This window comes from Gracilinanus agilis, chromosome 4, assembly GCF_016433145.1.
Source record: "Gracilinanus agilis isolate LMUSP501 chromosome 4, AgileGrace, whole genome shotgun sequence".
NCBI lineage: Eukaryota > Metazoa > Chordata > Mammalia > Didelphimorphia > Didelphidae > Gracilinanus > Gracilinanus agilis.
The window spans coordinates 40,045,233-40,063,063 of record NC_058133.1 but is presented as its reverse complement, the minus strand read 5'-3'; the positions used below and the strand labels follow the sequence as shown (position 1 = coordinate 40,063,063).

At 43.1% G+C, this 17,831-nt stretch overlaps 1 protein-coding gene across 1 annotated transcript in view; it reads left to right on the top strand.

Annotated features, from left to right (window-relative positions):
• Positions 1-6,216, top strand: part of PKN2 (protein kinase N2) — a 191,495-nt gene extending 185,279 nt beyond the window's left edge. The window contains exons 20-22 of the mRNA XM_044674359.1: positions 2,703-2,810; positions 3,511-3,591; positions 3,684-6,216. Coding sequence (XP_044530294.1) covers positions 2,703-2,810; positions 3,511-3,591; positions 3,684-3,887 — 393 coding nt within the window. The 3' untranslated portion in view covers positions 3,888-6,216. The remainder of the gene's footprint in view (positions 1-2,702; positions 2,811-3,510; positions 3,592-3,683) is intronic.
• The last annotated feature ends 11,615 nt before the right edge of the window (positions 6,217-17,831 follow it).

Sequence of the window (17,831 nt, the reverse complement as noted above, 5' to 3'; positions counted from 1 at the left end):
ACCAGCCTTTCTGAAATTGAGAATCTGTTCTTGTGCCTCCGTTTGATCTGGTAAAGAGCTGTGACTGCTTTGACTCTGATGTTTTGTGGCCCTGCCTGGCATCTCTTGTCATGAAGCTCCATCAGCTGCCCCCAAATTTGTTCTTTTGAAATTACATAAATTTAGAAACAAGGGTAGCCAAGCTTGTTAGAATAATGTATAAAATAAGATTAAGGCTGATATTAGGTTTAGATCAGTGATTCCCAAAGTGGGCGCTACCGCCCCCTGGTGGGTGCTGCAGTGATCCAGGGGGAGCAGTGATGGCCACAGGTGCATTTACCTTTCCTATTAATTGCTATTAAAATTTTAAAAAATTAATTTCGATGGGGCTAAGTAATATTTTTTCTGGAAAAGGGGTGGTAGGCCAAAAAAGTTTGGGAACCACTGGTTTAGATCAACGTCTCACACCCTACACCAAGATAAATTCAGAATGGGTGAATGACTTGAATATAAAGAAGGAAACTAAGTAAATTAAGTAAACACAGAATAGTATACTTGTCAGATCTATGGGAAAGGGAAAATTTTAAAACGAAGCAAGATTTACAAAAAATTACAAAATGTTAAATAAATAATTTTGATTATATTAAATTAAAAAGGTTTTGTACAAACAAAAACAATGCAACCAAGATCAGAAGGGAAACAACAAACTGGGGAAAAAAATCTTTATAACAAAAAAACTCTTGACAGAGGTCTAATTACTCAAATTATACAAGGAGCTAAATCAATTGTATTAAAAAAATCAAGTCATTCCCCAATTGATATGGGCAAGGGACATGAGTAGGCAATTTTCAGATAAAGAAATCAAAACTGTCAATAAGCACATGAGAAAGTGTTCTAAATCTCTTAATAATTAGAGAAATGCAAATCAAAACAACTCGGAGGTACCATCTCACACCTAGCAGATTGGCTAATATGCAAAGGAAAGTAATAAATGTTGGAGGGGATGTGGCAAATTTGGGACATTAATGCATTGCTGGTGGAGATGTGAATTCATCATCCAACCATTCTGGAAGGTGATTTGGAATTATGCCCAAAGGACAATAAAAGATTGCTTGCCCTTTGAATCTAGCCATACCAACTGCTGGATTTATATTCCAAAGAGAGATCATAAGGAAAAAGATGTACAAAAATATTTATAACCACACTCCTTGTGGTGGCAAAAAATTGGAAAATGAGAGAATGCCCTTCAACTGGGGAGTGGCTGAACAAATTGTGGTACCTGTTGGTGATGGAATACTATTATGCTAAAAGGAATAATGAACTCGAGGAATTCCTTGTGAACTGGAACAACCTCCAGGAATTGATGCAGAGTGAAAGGAGCAGAGCCAGAAGAATGTCATACACAGAGACTGATACACTGTGGTAAAATCGAATGTAATGGACTTCTGTACTAGCAGCAGTGTAATGACCCAGGACAAGGTCTTTTCAACTTTACATTCTCCCCCTCCCCCCACCTACCCCCGGTGATCCTTTGTGAGACCAGTCTCCTCAGTGGATCATGAGAACATAATCAAATTAAAATTTACAATAATTCGGAGATAAAAGGGAGAAAAAACAGAACCAATGTTCAGTGCATTGACAAAAGGCCATTTAGTGGGCAGTCCCCTTTCTGGCATAAAAGTGTCCATTCAAAATAAATATGTTCAACACCCCCACCCCCAAAGTTCAAATTCGCCATGTCTCAAAGTTCACTCTGGATCTTTTGGTGCAGTGTGTGGTCTCTGCAGGCATCTTCATGGAGCCTTCTGGATTCTGGGAGGTAGTTTTCTGTTCTAAATTAGGGTCAAATTCAAGTCCAAATTCACAGCAATAACAGTCCCTCCTGAGGAGAATAGCTTATTCCCCCCCCTGAGGAAAATATAGGGATACACATGGGAATCACACAGGAATACATGGTCAAGGCATAAGGTATATGAATCAATTATCAAAAATGGCAAAGAGTCCAAAGAAAAATAAAAAAGGAAAAAACCTCTGAGGGAAATACAGGATATTAAAAAATGTGAAGAAAGAAAAAATTCTAAGAAAAAGAAAAAATTCACAAATGACAACAGGTTCTTGTAGCGATCCGTGTCCCATAAGCTTTGTAACAACAACCTCTCACTAACCCAGTTTAGCAGCATGGACTAGAGTATGTTGTCACATCATGAAAGAAATAGAAAAAGAGACTAGATCTCGAGACAAATGGGAAATGCTGTTTCAAAAGGCTCAATCCTTTTCTTCACTTTCAGAGATAATGGAGTCAGAACAATTGATGTTGAGTACTTGATAAAGAGTGTGATACAAGGAAGTCCTGGGTCTTAACATATGCTAAGCCTTGAGTCTCGCACCAGATCAAGTCTTTGCGTAGAATGTCATCAATCCCTGTAGGATTAGTTTGGTCTCTTTCCTTTTATGTGCTCATTTTGCACTTCACAGGTCAAAACTCTGTGCTCCTTTGTGGTCTGATTGTCCTTGGATTAGACATAGTCATTGAGTAAAAGTCTCATAATAATTAAATAACTAGTGGTAGGTTTCCATAGATGGAAGCCTTTTTCTTACCTCAGTGTGTGCCTGTCACACTTGGCAGTGAGGAAGCCAAGCTTAGGAAATGGTAGAACTTGCAGTACTTGAATTCATTTTAACTTGCCTAAAGTTGTTGTTTTTTTCTCCCTTTTTTCTCCCAGTCTCCCTTTCCTGGCGATGATGAAGAAGAGGTTTTCGACAGTATTGTAAATGATGAAGTAAGGTATCCACGATTCTTATCTACAGAAGCCATTTCCATAATGAGAAGGGTAAGAATCTGTTCAGAAGAAAACTCTTACAGCATTTAATTTATTCATACTCTTCCTATCCCTAAAAGCACCTATCATTACTAATAATTAATAGCTGACCAAATTCTGTATATGCATATTTCATCTATACTTTACCAGTCTTTGGGATTAGCAGAACTCTAATAGTGGTTAAAGGGCACCAGAAATCTCTTTTCTCCATGCCAAATGAGGGTGAAGGGACCAAACTTGGAATCCTCTCCAGATTAAACTAAGCAACTTGCCCTGAATTGCCAACTCATGGATTTGGAAGGATCCTTGCAGCCCTTTGATCTGAACTCCAAGTGCTGTCATAATGGTACCCTGCCAGGCATGACCGGCACTTCTTAGTAGGTTAGGAGGATGCCGTTTTCTTACTCAAATGAAGTAAGCGAAAGTATTATTTATGCATTTCTGACTTAGAGACAGGGATGAGGCTGTCAGCTGCCCGTCTATAGCAGAAAGACAGTCTGGTGTCTTCCTCTGAGTTGCCACTACGGACCCGTACCCTGACGACAGCCCTGTGGGTGGCTGTTGCTTAACCAGGTCTGAAGAAAGGTCCTGCAGTAAGAGCTGTCAGAGGAAACCCTGGAGAAGGGAGGAGAGCTAAAGGCAGCCTCAGGGAATCTCATCAGGGACGGTGGAGGCAGGCTTTCATTTTGCAACCCTGTTTTTGTTATATTAGTTGCTGAGAAGAAATCCAGAACGGCGCCTGGGAGCTGGTGAGAAAGATGCAGAGGATGTCAAAAAACACCCATTTTTCCGGGTAAGTAGGACACGAAGGGGACTGTGAATGTCATTTAGCAACTCGCCAGAGAAACTCACCCGCCTGTGTCCTTTGCTCTGTGCCTCACTCAGCTCATCGACTGGAACGCTCTGCTGGCCAAGAAAGTGAAGCCACCCTTCGTTCCGACCATCCGAGGACGAGAGGATGTGAGTAATTTTGACGATGAATTTACCTCAGAAGCGCCTATTCTGACCCCACCTCGAGAACCCAGGATACTTTCCGAAGAGGAGCAAGAAATGTTCCGAGACTTCGACTACATCGCCGATTGGTGTTAAGCACAAGACACTGTGAAACTAGCCCAGTGCTAGCTCGGGAGAAGACCGGCCGCTGCCGCCGAGCAGCCGCCCTCTGCTTGCTCTCTGGGCCACCGGTAGCTTCTGGTTTTTTAAAATCACACGAAGATTTGTTTTAAAGTACTATTCTAATACCTTTCTTGAAGAGTGGCCTCTTGCAATGTATTTCCATTTTTATTCTGTGCACTGGAAACAGTTTTATGGGGTTTAAGCTGAATACAGGCCATATAAACATCCTTCACAGGTGGACACACTTGGATCCATGTTGTCTTTTTTTCCTTCCTCTTCTACAGCGGATACCTTTGTCATGTGCTTGCCTTAAGTGGAAGGAAGACCAGCTTGTGATCTAGCGAGGATAACCAGTTTACTTCATTCCACTGTGTTGTAAGAATAAAAGCTTGGGATGCTAGTGATACTCAACCGTAACAAGATTCTCTCTGAATAAGGCAAAGGCTGTTTTTTTTTGTTTTGTTTTGTTTTTTTGTTTTTTTTTTTAAGGAATTACTGTAATATTATCCAAAAGTGTAGTTTGCAGCTTGTGCACATTTTGGTGTTAAGTTTGATAATAACGGAATGAATTGATGCCTTCTTTTGTAAATTTTCTATATTTATTAGGAGAAAATGTTTTTAATGCCTTATCTTTACCAACCATGTAAGTGCTTCCATAATCCTATGGACAAGTTCTCAAAGCTACTTGCCAAACCTTTTTTTGTTTGTCGAGCATTGCTGACACAAACAGAACATCCGCATTTACTTAGCAAGGAGTGCTTCTGGTCAGTGTGAAATGAGATACTGTATTTACTGTACGCATTCCCAAAGCCTAGACGCCGCGGACGTCGGGCCTCCTCTCCGAAGTCTGTGCCCAGAGCAGCTGCTGAGCGCTGCCCGCCCCGGCTTAGCGTCCTCCCCTCGTGTCTGCCGAGCGCGGGAATTGTCGGTGTGTCTGGGCCACGGACGTGCGTGGGGCCGCGCTGTCGTCTCTTCGGCGTTCTGGCTTCTTATTTAATTGTACCACTTCATTGCTTTGGCACAGTGGCCCACAGATGCCTCCGACGCCAGCACTTACATGAAGTGCATTTGTATACATTTTAGGCCACGGAATCCAGATTTTATATTGGCAGTTACTGAGGGTAAAAAGCAATATGTTGTAACAGAATGTATAAATATTTTTGATAAAACAGTGTATGTATATTTTATAAACCTATTATAACACTAAAAACTGTACCTCAAAAGTCTCAAAAAATAATTTGATCAGATATGCTTATAACACTTGAGAGGGCCTGTTTTGGGTTATCTGAGTGTTCCTACAGGAGAGCCACTTTGCCAACCAAGAGTTTCTCCCTGCCTAGAGCCTTTTTCCTTGTCTGTGACTGATCTTTTTTCCCCTCAATTAGGATATATGATAAAAATATATCTTATACTCCTGGCTCAACCCCGTGCCACGTAGGATCCTCCTACCTCAGCAATAGCAAGTGGTCGGCTCCCCTGACTGAATTAACTGCACGATCACAATAAGCAAATGAGCAGGGCGCGTGCTTAGACCCTTTGGGGAAGTGAGAGCCCCCGAGGGACAAAGAGCCGAGCCTAGCAGACAGATGAGGGCGTCGAGAGCCCGGCCGCTCCCTCCTGCCCTTTGGCCCTGACAGATGGACGAGTCTATAAAGCTGGCGATGCCATGCGAAGGAGAGAGCCAAGCAGGAAAGCGGGCACGGCGTGAGGGCTGATCCTCCGGACACTGGGCGCTTCCTCTAGAGAGATGCCAACACAGGGAGCAGAGGAGGCGCTCAGCCGGGCGCTCTTGATTTCATCGAAACAGCGTTCCACAGCGAGAGACGCAAAATGCTTTTGAGGTACAGTCCGCTTCCCCCTTCTGGTTCTCACATCGGCCTCGAGAGCCGTGTCCCAAAAGGCTTTTAGCATTAAACACTGAAGTAGCCTTTTGTCACTACACATTGTACAGAAATCTTTTTTTAATTGAAGTAAATCACTAAAAAAAATTAGAGGGCAGGGTATGTTCACACAATTAAGCTGAAGAAAGCACTAATTTTCTCTGTAGTTTTTTAAAGTATATTTTTAGTCAGATTTAAAAATTTAAACTCTAGATTGTAAATATATTTTGCTATACTGTATCTGTAAGTGGCTGCTCAGAGCACTTTGTAAGGAAATTAGGATATTTTAGAATGGTACACTATGCATTCATTAAAATGAGACGTGCCTTTAACAAATGTCATTCTAAAAAAACTTGAGTGTTTTGCAGTCATTAATTATCACAAATGCACAAATTAAAGTTTAAATAGATTGTACTTTGTAACTTTGGTTTTAAGTATGATTTTCTTTTAAAGATCTCCTGTGGCTCAGAACAGGGCACTGAGGACAATTTGCAAAATTAGCTTCTTTTGTCTATGTCTTGTGGCTCTGAAGGAACCCTGATACCTAGTGCTGCCCAGCCATGCTGCACGTGCACACTCTTGGTCTCAGGGGGAGAAGGAGGGAGGGAGAGGGGCTCCCATGGCACAGACCGTCCCCCGATGGTAAATCAGTCACCTTCGAGGCACAGACGTGGGGAGGGCAGTGGTGGGGGAGGGGGAGGGATCTGCGCTGTAGGTAGTCGTTCTAGGGGACTCCTTCCCTTGGAGGGCAGAGGACTTCCTTGTGAGAAATAAAGGACCGCAGGGGATAGGCAGATGGGGACAAAACGTTCCTTGAGATTCCCATATAAGTCTCAAAAACTGTAAAGCAAAATTCTTTTTCTCCTCTACATTCATAAATAGATACTCCTAATTCATAGAGATTCCTAAGGTAGTCCTTGGATCATCAGGACACTGACTGAATCAACTAAAAAGAGAGCCTTTTTCAGCACACAAAAATCAAACAAATTGGAGATGCCAAAATCAGTTAGTCAAGGGAATCATATTAAGGAAAATCTTAGATCTTCTCCAAGAAAGAATCATGGTGGTGTCTTTTTTTAAGAATCCTATGATCTCAAAACCAAGTGAGAGTGTCTGAGGCACGAGCCCCCGGGCCATCCGAATAGACTAAGACGGGAAAGACTAGAGAAGTTGGGGGACAGAAGGTGAAGTTGTTCTAGGCCAGGTGAATGCAGCTTGAATGGCCAGGAGCCGAGAGATAGTCCACCTCCCCCGATCCTGGGCGCACTTCGGGCCAGGTCGTTTGGCTTCTCTCCGGGAGCCACTGAAAGCCAAGGAAAGGTCCTCCTTGCTTCAAGGTTTGCAAAGCACCTCGCAGCCATTTCAGCTTATCCTCACCGCTGTGGGAGGTAAGTGATGGGATATGGAAGCCAGTGAGTGACTGCCCAGAATCACCCCGATAGATATTCAGTGTCCGAGGCCAGGTTTGGACTTGGGACTTCCTGACTCGGTCCAGCACTCCTTCTACTGTCCTACCTTGCTGTCCCCTAACTACTTCTCAGCCATCCTACTATTTCCACCAGAGTCGAGAGGATCTGGATTCAAACCCAGCCTCAAGACACTCCTCCCTGGATGACCCTGGCCTAGTCACTTACCCCCGGTTTCCTAGGCTTCATCGCTCTTTTGCCTTGGCACTAACACATGGTATTGATTCTAAGATGGAAGGTACAGGTATTTAAGCAAAAGAGCTTGCCTATGAATAAATTCACCCCCAAAATTGCAGATGAGGGACAGATTCACGTTGACTTAAATGAGATTTGGGGATTACCTACATTTTAATTACCCACCCAGTTTCATATCTCACTTCCTACTTACAAACCCCCTATTTGAAGCCATTCCTTATAAATAGTTTTGGAGTCAAGTACGTAAGCCTGCACCGAGGCTGAGGAGACCGAGGTTCTGGGGATCAGGTACGCCCCGAGGGGATGTGCTCTTGCCAGAGGGAGTCCTCGGACTCTTCTTGGTGCCAGTGACCTCGTCTGTAAAATAAGGGATCGGACGAAAGCCATGGAACCCGTCTGAGACCTTCAGAGAGGCAAATGTTGAGCGTCGGCACAAATAAGTGCTTCCCCATTCGGAGGTGGGAGCGAGAGCTGCGGACCTCCGCGCGGATCCTCTCCCACTTAAAGCAGTTGCGCCCAAACTCCAGGGTGGGACACCCATTCAACGCGGCTGCCTGGTGGGGGGAGAGTTGTCTGCTTAGGGCCACGGAGCAGAAATTGTATTTGGGAATGAAAATAATGAAAAGATTTCTCATCAAAGAGAGGTCTAATGATCTAAACTGTCTGATTCGCTCTAACTTAGCCACACAAAGAATCCCAGAATCTTAGGGGAGCAAAAGCAAAAAATGGGGTCTAAGTTTTTAAAAGGCTCTTGGCTTTCTTGGCCCTCAAGAAGGTTTCATGATCTGGTATTCCTAGATGGACGTTGGAAGCTGCTTTTAAGAGCAATTTCTATTTTCAATACTTTTTTGAAAAGGTGTCAGAAAAATGTTTCCGCATGTTTCCTGGTTACCTCATCTGATTTTGTTATGGTTGCATAAAGATCATTGAGGAAGATGGTTCCTTATTGTTGAAAAATGGTTTCTTTCCTTCTTTCCCTTCCCTCAGTAGCTAGCCTTGCTGAAATAAAAATGAGGGCACATCAACCCAGTAGAGCCTTCAAGGATTGATTTAGGGCCATTCCAGAGGATTGGCTCCTATTGAGGTAAGTTTTAAAACCATTTTATAATACAATTTTACAAATATGCTCTATCTGCTGAGGAAAACAATTTGTAACCAGAACACAACTCCTTCATCGTTTATCCACATAGAAAATCGTTTGGGGAACGCGGGGGGACAGTAGTTAGACAATAGCTGGGGTCACTATGAAGAAAGTTGCCTGGAAAATTGGAGGCCATTCGCCAAGAGCCTCTTTTATTGCCTTCTTCCTTTCACATCCCTCAAATCTCCACCCATGTCACAGGGAGAGGGGCCTTTCTTGCCAAGGCAAATCCTTCCACATAAGCAAGTGGCCCCTTTTCATCCCATCTTCTCCTGCGTGTTGCCCCATCTATTTTCCCTGCTTTGTCCCTACACTCTCTCCCTGTCTGGCTCCTTCCCCGCTCACTTCTGTCCTCCTCATCCCGCTGGCTTTCATCCTCTCTCCTCTCTCCTGGAGGAGGCTGTCTACAGTTGGTGCCTCCAATCTCATAATTCAGTTGAAACTTTTCCAAAGAGTATGATGTCTTTGAGTCACCAAATCCAATGTCTTCTCCTCTTGGTAGAGTCTTCTCCAGTTTGGTTATCTTGCTTGCTCTTTCCCGACTGTCTTACTTAAGTGATGGCACCTCAGTCTCCATAGTTGAATGGCTCATCATTCGGGTCATGCCCATCTGGGCATCTCACTCTGGATGTCCTTAAAGTCCTGTCCTGAGCCATCTCTATCTGTTGTCAAGTTCTGCCCATTCTAACCTTGTACCTCCTCTCTTCTATACTCCCTTTTCTGACACTGCCACCAATATGGTGCGGGTCCTCATGACCTCATCCCTGGACCATTATAATAGCTTGTGGGTTGGCCTCCTTGCCTCTCCTCCAGACCATCCCTCACCCATCTGTCACAGTGACCTTCCTAGATCTTAGGTCTGACCATGGCAGCTCCCTCCTACCTCCAAGACCAACTTAGGGGTTGCTTTATTTCTTGATTCCAAGGGCAGCTTTCTCCTCTTCTATACTCCTACTGGCCCTCTCCTAACATGGAGAGCAGATGCTCTTCTCCCTTTGTTTCCCCAGTGCTTGGCATGGTGGCTGGCACAGGGACCAGGAATAAATTACTTGTTGACCAACAAGGAGGGGCTCAGACTTTGAGATGAAAAGACCAAGAGCCATCGGAGAGATAAGAAAATAATGTGAAGCCAGTGGTGAAAGGCAAGAGAGGAGAGATTATGGAGGAGACCATGGTCAACACTGTCAAGCTCTCAAGGACAGTCACCAAAGATGAAGACTGGGAGGGAAGCAGGAAGCCATTGGGTTTGACATTTGACCATTGGCCAAGAAGTTGGCAAGCACCTACTATGTGCCAAGAGAACGCAGCTTTGGTAGAGTATTGGGGTCAGAAACTGGATTGTAAATGGTTAAGAAGAGGCAATGAGCTAGAGGAGAGGAACCTGACTTGCAAGCCAAGAGCCAAACAATTGGGAAATATTTAACAAAATGAAAATAGACACATTAATTTTTAGTTTTCTAATTCACTATGTGGCCTCTGGAGAACTATTTCTATTTTGAGTTGAACAACATTGGCTAGAGTATTTGCTAGATGTCTAGCAATGAAAGAGAAGGAAAGACAAGGGAATGTGTAGTCTTAGGGAATAGCAAGGTCAAGGAAAGTTGTTTTTGGTTGAGGACCAAACTTTTTTGTAAGCAGTGAGGAAGGGTTCAGTGGAAAGGAAGAGGCTGAAGATGGAAGGTCAGGCATGGCAATCAATGAAATAAACTGGAGGAAGGAAGGTGAAGGAAATAGTTTTAAGAATCTACCACGTGGGAGCAGATAGGTAGCACAATGGATAGAGCACCAAGTCTGGAGTCAGGAGGACCTGGGTTCAAGCCTGGCCTCAGACATTTCCTAGCTGTATGACCCTGGGCAAGTCATGACCCAAATTGCCTTGCCCTTACCACTCTTCTGCCTTTGAATTGATACTTAGTATGGATTTTAAGATGGGATGTAAAAGGTTTTTTTGTTTTTGACCCTACTTTGTGTCCGGCACCTGTGCTAAGCGCCTTACACCTAGCTGGGAAGCAGGCATTATTTTTATTCCCATTTTACAGAAGAGAAAACAGCTTAAGTGATTTGCCCAGAGTCAAACAGCTAGGAAGTATCTGAGGCTGAATTTGAATGTGTCTTCCTGACTCTGGGCTCAGTGCTGCATCCATCATGTCATCTAGTTGGAGAAAATGGGAAAGAATAATGGAGGAAGAGATTAAGCAAATGTTTCATAGCCTTGAAGGAGCAAGACTGCCCTCTTTTTTTTTTTTTTTTTTTTTTTTTAACCCTTCTCTTCTGTACTGGTTCCAAGGCAGAAGAGTGGTAAAGGCTAGGCAATGGAGGTGAAGTGACTTGACCAGGATCACACAGCTAGGAAATGTCAGAGGCCAGATTTGAACTCCCCATCTTCTGTGATTGAAACCATGGAGGAAGAAGGAGGAGATATAGAAAAGGAGTATAATGCCACAGTCAAAACAAAACAAAAACAAAACATAGCATGACCTTGTAGTTCATTTAGTGAGAAACGTGGCTTCCAGGAGAACTTCACTCTTGCCAAATTTCATCAGTTCTATGTTCAGCTCTGGGTGTCATAATTTTAAGAAGGCCATCAGTCATCTGAAGAGTCCAGAGAAGGGAAACCAGGATGGTGAAGGACCTGGAATCCATGCTAATTGAGAAGAAACTCAGTATATTTAGCCCAGAGAAGACTCGAGGGCATGATAGCCATGCTTAAGTATTTGAAGGACTATCATGTGGAAGACTCAGAATTGTTTCATTTTAGTTCTAGAAGGCAGAGCCAGGAGCAATGGGTTTAAATTGCAAAATGGCAAATTTAGTCAGGAAAATCTTCCAACCAAAGAGAAGTGACCAAGAGTGGAATGGGCAATCCAGGAATGCATTTCCCATTTGAAGGTCTTTGAGCAGAGGAAGGAGAACCACTTGTCCATTATGCCATAATGGGGATTCCTTTTGCACATGGGTTGGCCAGATGGCATGGAGGTTTTCTCCAACCACCAAATCTCTGGTTGTATCCAATATGGCCATTCTGGGAAGTTAACTCTGCTAAACACTGATGGAAAAGGCCATGAAAATGATTCCAGTTAGGTCTATGATCAGAAGCCATCTGGGATAAAGGAAAGTTGGACTTCCATCCCAGCTCTGACATGTATTAGCTCTCCCTTTCAGTCTCAGCTTCCTCCTCTATGTTTGAGGAATAACTACACTATTTCACAGGATTGTTATATCAGGTTAGAGCATACATATAAAACACTCTGTAAACTTTAAAGTGCTAAGCAAATGCTAGCCGTTATTGTCTGGGTTTGGTGTCACCAAAAGCCTCCGTCCTTTGACAATACCATCTGCCATTTGCTTAATTAAAAAGTAGATTTGCACAAAGTATATGGTTTGATCCTTACAATTGCCCTACGAGAGATGCTGGAAAGGTATTATTATCTGCATTTTAAAGAGGAAACTGAGGCTCAGGGAGATTCAGCTACCCGACTATGAAATGTAAGAACGAGGAACCCAATGGTCCTTTGACTACACCCTAGTCAATGCTGCTTCAAAACAACCCAGTGAGGTAGGCAGGAATCATTTAAAGAAGACATTCATCAAGAGACAATCAAATTGGGCTAAGGTCAAAGCATTGGAACTGGCATCTGGACCTGCTCTCTTCCAATTCTAAGTCTAGTTTCCTTTGTGGCGCCATGTTGGACTTGGTGTCAGCTGGTTTTCAATCCTGTTTCCTTTGTTTACTCTCTGAATTTCCATATCTGTATAATGGGAGTGATGGTAATAAGACAAGACCTACTTCCCAAGATACTCCAGTGAGAAGGTAGGTGAGGTGATTCACAAACTTTAAAGTATAATAAATGTCCATTCTTATTTCCAGCTTGATATGGGAAAAAGTGAGAGAAGGCTTTGTTGAATTCCAAAGAGAAACAATCCACTAATGCCCCAGCTGGAGCCCCACATCCACCCCTCACCCCAAACCTACCACAAAATCAAAGACCCCAACATTTCAGCTTGAAGTGCCGTGGGGCCAGAGCAGTGATTTGCCAATAGAATTGTAGTCATAAGGATGAGAGCACCCAACTTGTCCCATTGGGTCCTGCAGCAAGCCTGAAAGAGCAGGGTGGATCTCTGATGCTGACGAGAAAGGGACTGTCTGTCCATCTGGCTTTCCACCCGCAGAGGCCAGGAATCCAAGGGAGCGGCATTTCAGTGGTTCTACAACTGGCAGATGAGATGAAAACCCCAGCAGCAGGGCAAGCCAGGGCCACTGACAATTCAAGATATTGACACCGGGAATGGCAGCCTCTTGGCTGGATTAGGACCAGAAGGGTGGCAGGCTGGCCTCTCTTGGCTGTTGGCTGGGATAATTATAGTCAATCTTGCACCTGGGATATGAGCTGAGCTCAGAAACCCAAGAAGAGCCTGGGCAAAGTGCAGGGGCTGGGCAGAACACAGAGGTTTGCCAGGGAGAGGCAACCAGTTGGAGACACAATTAGTTTGAGGGAAGGGCAGGAGAATGACTTCTGGCTTTTAATTTGTTGTTCCCTCTGCAGATTGAAAAGGAGACAATCCTTAAGAAAAGCTGAGGAAAGGACCAGACTGAGGCTCCTTGGGTACATTTAACTGATTATTTTAGTCATGCCGATCAAGCTTGGATTGTGACTGCCATGGCTAGCCAAGGGGCAAGAAACTCACTTTCATGGTGCTGCCAGCTGCACAAATCATTTCAACTCTCATCTTGAGTTTCCTCATTTGTAAAATGGAACAAATAAAAGTGCATACCTCTGAGTGGGAGAGGACACTTGTGTGATTCTCAGGACCAGCATCTTGGCTTATATCCCCTAAATGAAAGCTCTGGTTGGGCATCCCCAATGAGCCCAACTAAGGAGCCTACTTTAAACTTCAAAGACTTTTTGTTGGACCATTTGCCTAAAGGTTCCTGGACAGGGAAAAGGAACTGAGAAGAGCAAAAGATCCCCAATTCAAGGACAATAAATAATTTTGTTACTTCTTTATCTCTTAAAGGCTTTTTAAGGGATGTTCAATGTAACTCTTCCTTTGTGCACTTTGGTACCCGTTTGGAATGAAAATTGGAGTTCCCTAATTGTGGGCTGTACCCCAAAGCACCCAAAATAAAATAATGGAGGCCCTGATAGAATGCAAAACATAGACGGTTTTATTAAACCATCTCACAAGAGTTGGGACACTCCTTCAAAGCTAAATGCTCTGACAATGCCCTGAACAAACATAAAAAAAAAACCCAATTTATAAAGAAAAAACAATTCTTAGTTCAAATGACATCATTTGTATATTGTTTCATTCATTATCTCTTATCTTGTCATCCTGCCACCCTGGCACCCCTGAAACCATGAAACTGGCTTTCAAAGCGACAGTTTTAGGGACAGACTAAAGGTCAGGTCCAATGTGCTTTTATAAAAATATTCAACTGAGAACAATTTCTGATACCCTTGGGGTCAGGAAGGGGGAGTTACATTAAGTTGCTAATTCTCAAATAGGTCATCAACCCTTTCTCTGCTTATACAAGCTGCTTTCCTTCTTTCTCCCAGGATTGCCATCACCTGGGTCTTTCAGCACTTTTGGAATGCAATTTGGGACAGGCTGCAGAGCCGTGAGAGATTTCTTATAGAGCAGTGATTCCCAAAGTGGGTGCCACTGCCCCCTGGTGGGTGCTGCAGCGATCCAGGGAGGCAGTGATGGCCACAGGTGCATTTTGGGGTGGTGAATAACTGTAAGGGGGTGGTGATAGTATGTGACGGGGGCACTAAGTAGTATTTTTTCTGGAAAGGGGGCAGTAGGCCAAAAAAGTTTGGGAACCACTGTAAAGGGGAAGGTATTTGTGTTTCATTGGCTGGCTCACTTTTATTTTAAATTTAAATTTAAAAAGGAGCCTTTAAAATAGTGGAAGGTTTATGAGTGGAACTGGGGTGGATTGGAGTGGGGGGGGGGAGCCATAAGAAGGATACCATCTACTCCCTTCTAAATCACTAGTTTACAATTTTAAAAGAATCCACTTAAAAAATAACACTAAACCCTTCTTAAGAGTAAACCATTTCTCTGTAGGAGCAGGAGTATGGCAATCTCTTGAAGGGATTAATTGACTAACTTTCATTAGGGTCTTAAGGATATTCCCTTAAAGATATTAATATTGCTAGCTAAATGCTACCTTGAGAAAAACACATTCCTTTCATTCCACCCAGTCCCTCACTCTTCTTTGAATGGTTCTGATTTAGAGACATTTACAAAAGGATTACAGAACAGAGAGAGCCAAGCTAGAGAGGAATTATCCCCAGGAGGAAAGGAGGAAACAGCACACATATACCCCTGGCTTGTTATGCTCTGGGGAAGTGGGACACTTGGAAAGAGATTGTCCCCAGAGGAAGAAGGAGCGGAAGGTTTTCTCCCTCGTGGAGATGAACGACTGAGGGGGTCGGGGGCTTTTTGAAGACCCCCACCCAAAGCCCTTGATGACATTGAAGTGGGGGGATCAGGAAATAGAGGTCACCTTCCTGATAGACTGCTGCTAGATCCTACCTAATTGTACTGCCCCAGGGGCTGAGCTTAGAAACAGAAAGACTTACTGTGGTGGGAATGAAAGGGGAGAATTTCCCTGACTGCCTATGATTGTAGAACATGTATAAAAAGAAATAAATGATTTTTCTTTGAAAGAAACTGTCAATTGTTATTTCTTTTCTCTTTTTCTGTTGCTTACTCATGTTTTTTTCCCTTCCTTGTTCTGCTAGTTTGAGCAGATGTATTTAATGATCTTTGATGAAATATCTTCCCCCCAGGGGCAAAGGTTTGTAGTTACTTTCTCTGCCCTTGGAAGACTTCTCAGTCTGTCCAATTGTTGAGATTAATCCTGTATTGATTGGACTAGTCTGCCCTGAGGCTAAAACCTCAAAACCTCCAGGGGATGGAAAAACAAACAAACAAACAAACAAAAACCCCAAAAAGGTGGGGTGACAAGAAGGAGCATTTTCTCTGAACTGAGCTCTCCAGCAGTGGGGTCCTCCTGTGCTATCCACTGTGTTTGATCTGGTTTTCTTTCCTCTTGAAGCCCTGCATTCTGTATCTCGGTATGAGGAAGCCAAGCCGTCTGCGCTCTGGGGTTCGGCTCTCTCTAAGCCACCATCTTCTGGGCATTTTTGCTGTGTTTTTCTGGTTTTCTCCTCCAGTCACCTCTTCAGTGCCTGTGTTTGACTCCCTGAGTCCTATGCCAGCAAGGCCCTCTCTCCTAACCCGTGCACGCGGACACTGGAAACTCCGCACAGCATGTTGGGGAGGCATTCTAGGATCCTGGGATTCCCCTTCTATGCCCTCAGTCCCGATAGTTCAAGTATTGAAGCCTTTTTCTTGGCTTACCTCTTTAGTTGTGCTGCAGTAGGGTTCTCCCTGCTCTGTCCCGTTATTAGATTTGGTCCTCTTCTCAAAGCACATTGTTTTCTATCTTACTGTGTAAAGGTGCAGAGGTTTTAAGATTTGCTCCATCTACACCTCCATCTTACCAGCTTTTTTTTTTTTCTGCTGTACCACCAAATGGTCATTATTATTAAAAAAACAAAAACAAATAAACAAAAAAAACCAAACCCTGTCTCTTCTTCCACTGATCTGAGAGTGGGGGGAAGAGCAAAGTTTATTTAATTATTTGTTGTGTGTTGTGTACACACAAGTGGGAGGTTGGGGAAAAGCCTGACAATTGAGCTAACTCTGACTCTCCCTGCATTCTTGAATATGGGAGAGGTTTAGAAAACCTAGAGAGTGAGTTAAGAGGTTTTTTTTAAAAAAAAGGGAACTTATGTATGAATTGTGACTTTTGTTATAAAATAAATAGGGACTATTCTTAATACTGCTATGCTCCTAGGGGATATTGGGAAACTGTGGCTTTTGTATTCCCCTAGGTAGCTGGTGACTGGAACACCCACTCAGTCACCTTAGTTTGATGTTATAAGTCCCTTTCTAAATATAAACAGCACCCAGGTAGGACCCTTATGGGTTTGTGGAGGGGTAACCCTTTCAGATCCCACCTGGGGTTGGATTAAATAATACAATTGGGCTCTATTAACCTTGGATAATGTTTTCATCTGACTGCATTGCTCCCTCCCCAAGGGTTATGATGCAATGACCACTCAGGAAGGTACTTAATGAAACTTTATCTATAGATGTTAGTAGGGAAAGGAATAATCGGGAACAGATTGGGGATAGGAGACCCTGTCACTAATAGCTATGATCAATAAACCCTCAGGACTGTAGGCTGTTGTTTCAGTAAGCTGGAGCTAGTGGTTTCACGCTCCTCTGGTTCAGCTTGGCCACTGCCAAACCAGAGGGCAATCTTTTCAGTTGGTACAGATACTGATGACCTCTCTCAGCTTTCTTAGTATCAATTTGTGATGTCAGCCTGTACAGCCTTTAGGAAGAAATCCCTCAGGAAATCCACCCTCTTCTTCTTATACCTCCCTTCACCTCCCAGGCCCAGATACCTAATAGCTAATGATGATTCAAATGCCTAAAGATCTAGGGAGATTGAGAGAGGATCAGTGGTCAAACTCCAAGACCCAAGACCTGAGCCTCCAGGACCAAAGACCCCTCCCAGATGACTATTAGGGTATTTATATTCTCAGGCCAACTGCCTTTGCTCCTGTCCTCACGGCATCAGGGAACATTCCAATGTCTTCCAACTGTCTCCCTTGTCAATCAAGGTGAGACTCAGAGTTTGAATATAACATGAATGCTGTTTTGTTTTTGGAAATTTCAACCTGTAAATTTCCAGGTGATCTTCATCTGGTGACCTCTACTCTATGCTTATCTAAACTTATATGTTTCTATCCCAATAATTACCCTTCCCAAAATAACAAATCTTATCTAATGCCTTATCTATCTATTCTAGCTTAATGCTAATGACAAGGGTTTGGGATAAATTTTTCTGGGAAAGTGTGGGGTTTGAATAAAATGTTTCCATAAACATATCATTTGAACACAATTATAACATGTAAACATTTTTAAACATTTAAGAATAACTATGTTGCTTCTTATTTCTAAGCTGATGCAATTCTTGCAACAAATTTGCTTAAGCTTCTAATACTGAACTTCAGATAACATTCCTAATTCACAATAAATTTTAACATTTTTCTATGCCCTAATCTAAGGTTAGGAAGATAAGTATTGTGAGTAATCCTTAAACTATAGTTAATTTGTTAGTCTATTAGTGTCATTTCTAACTAACCTA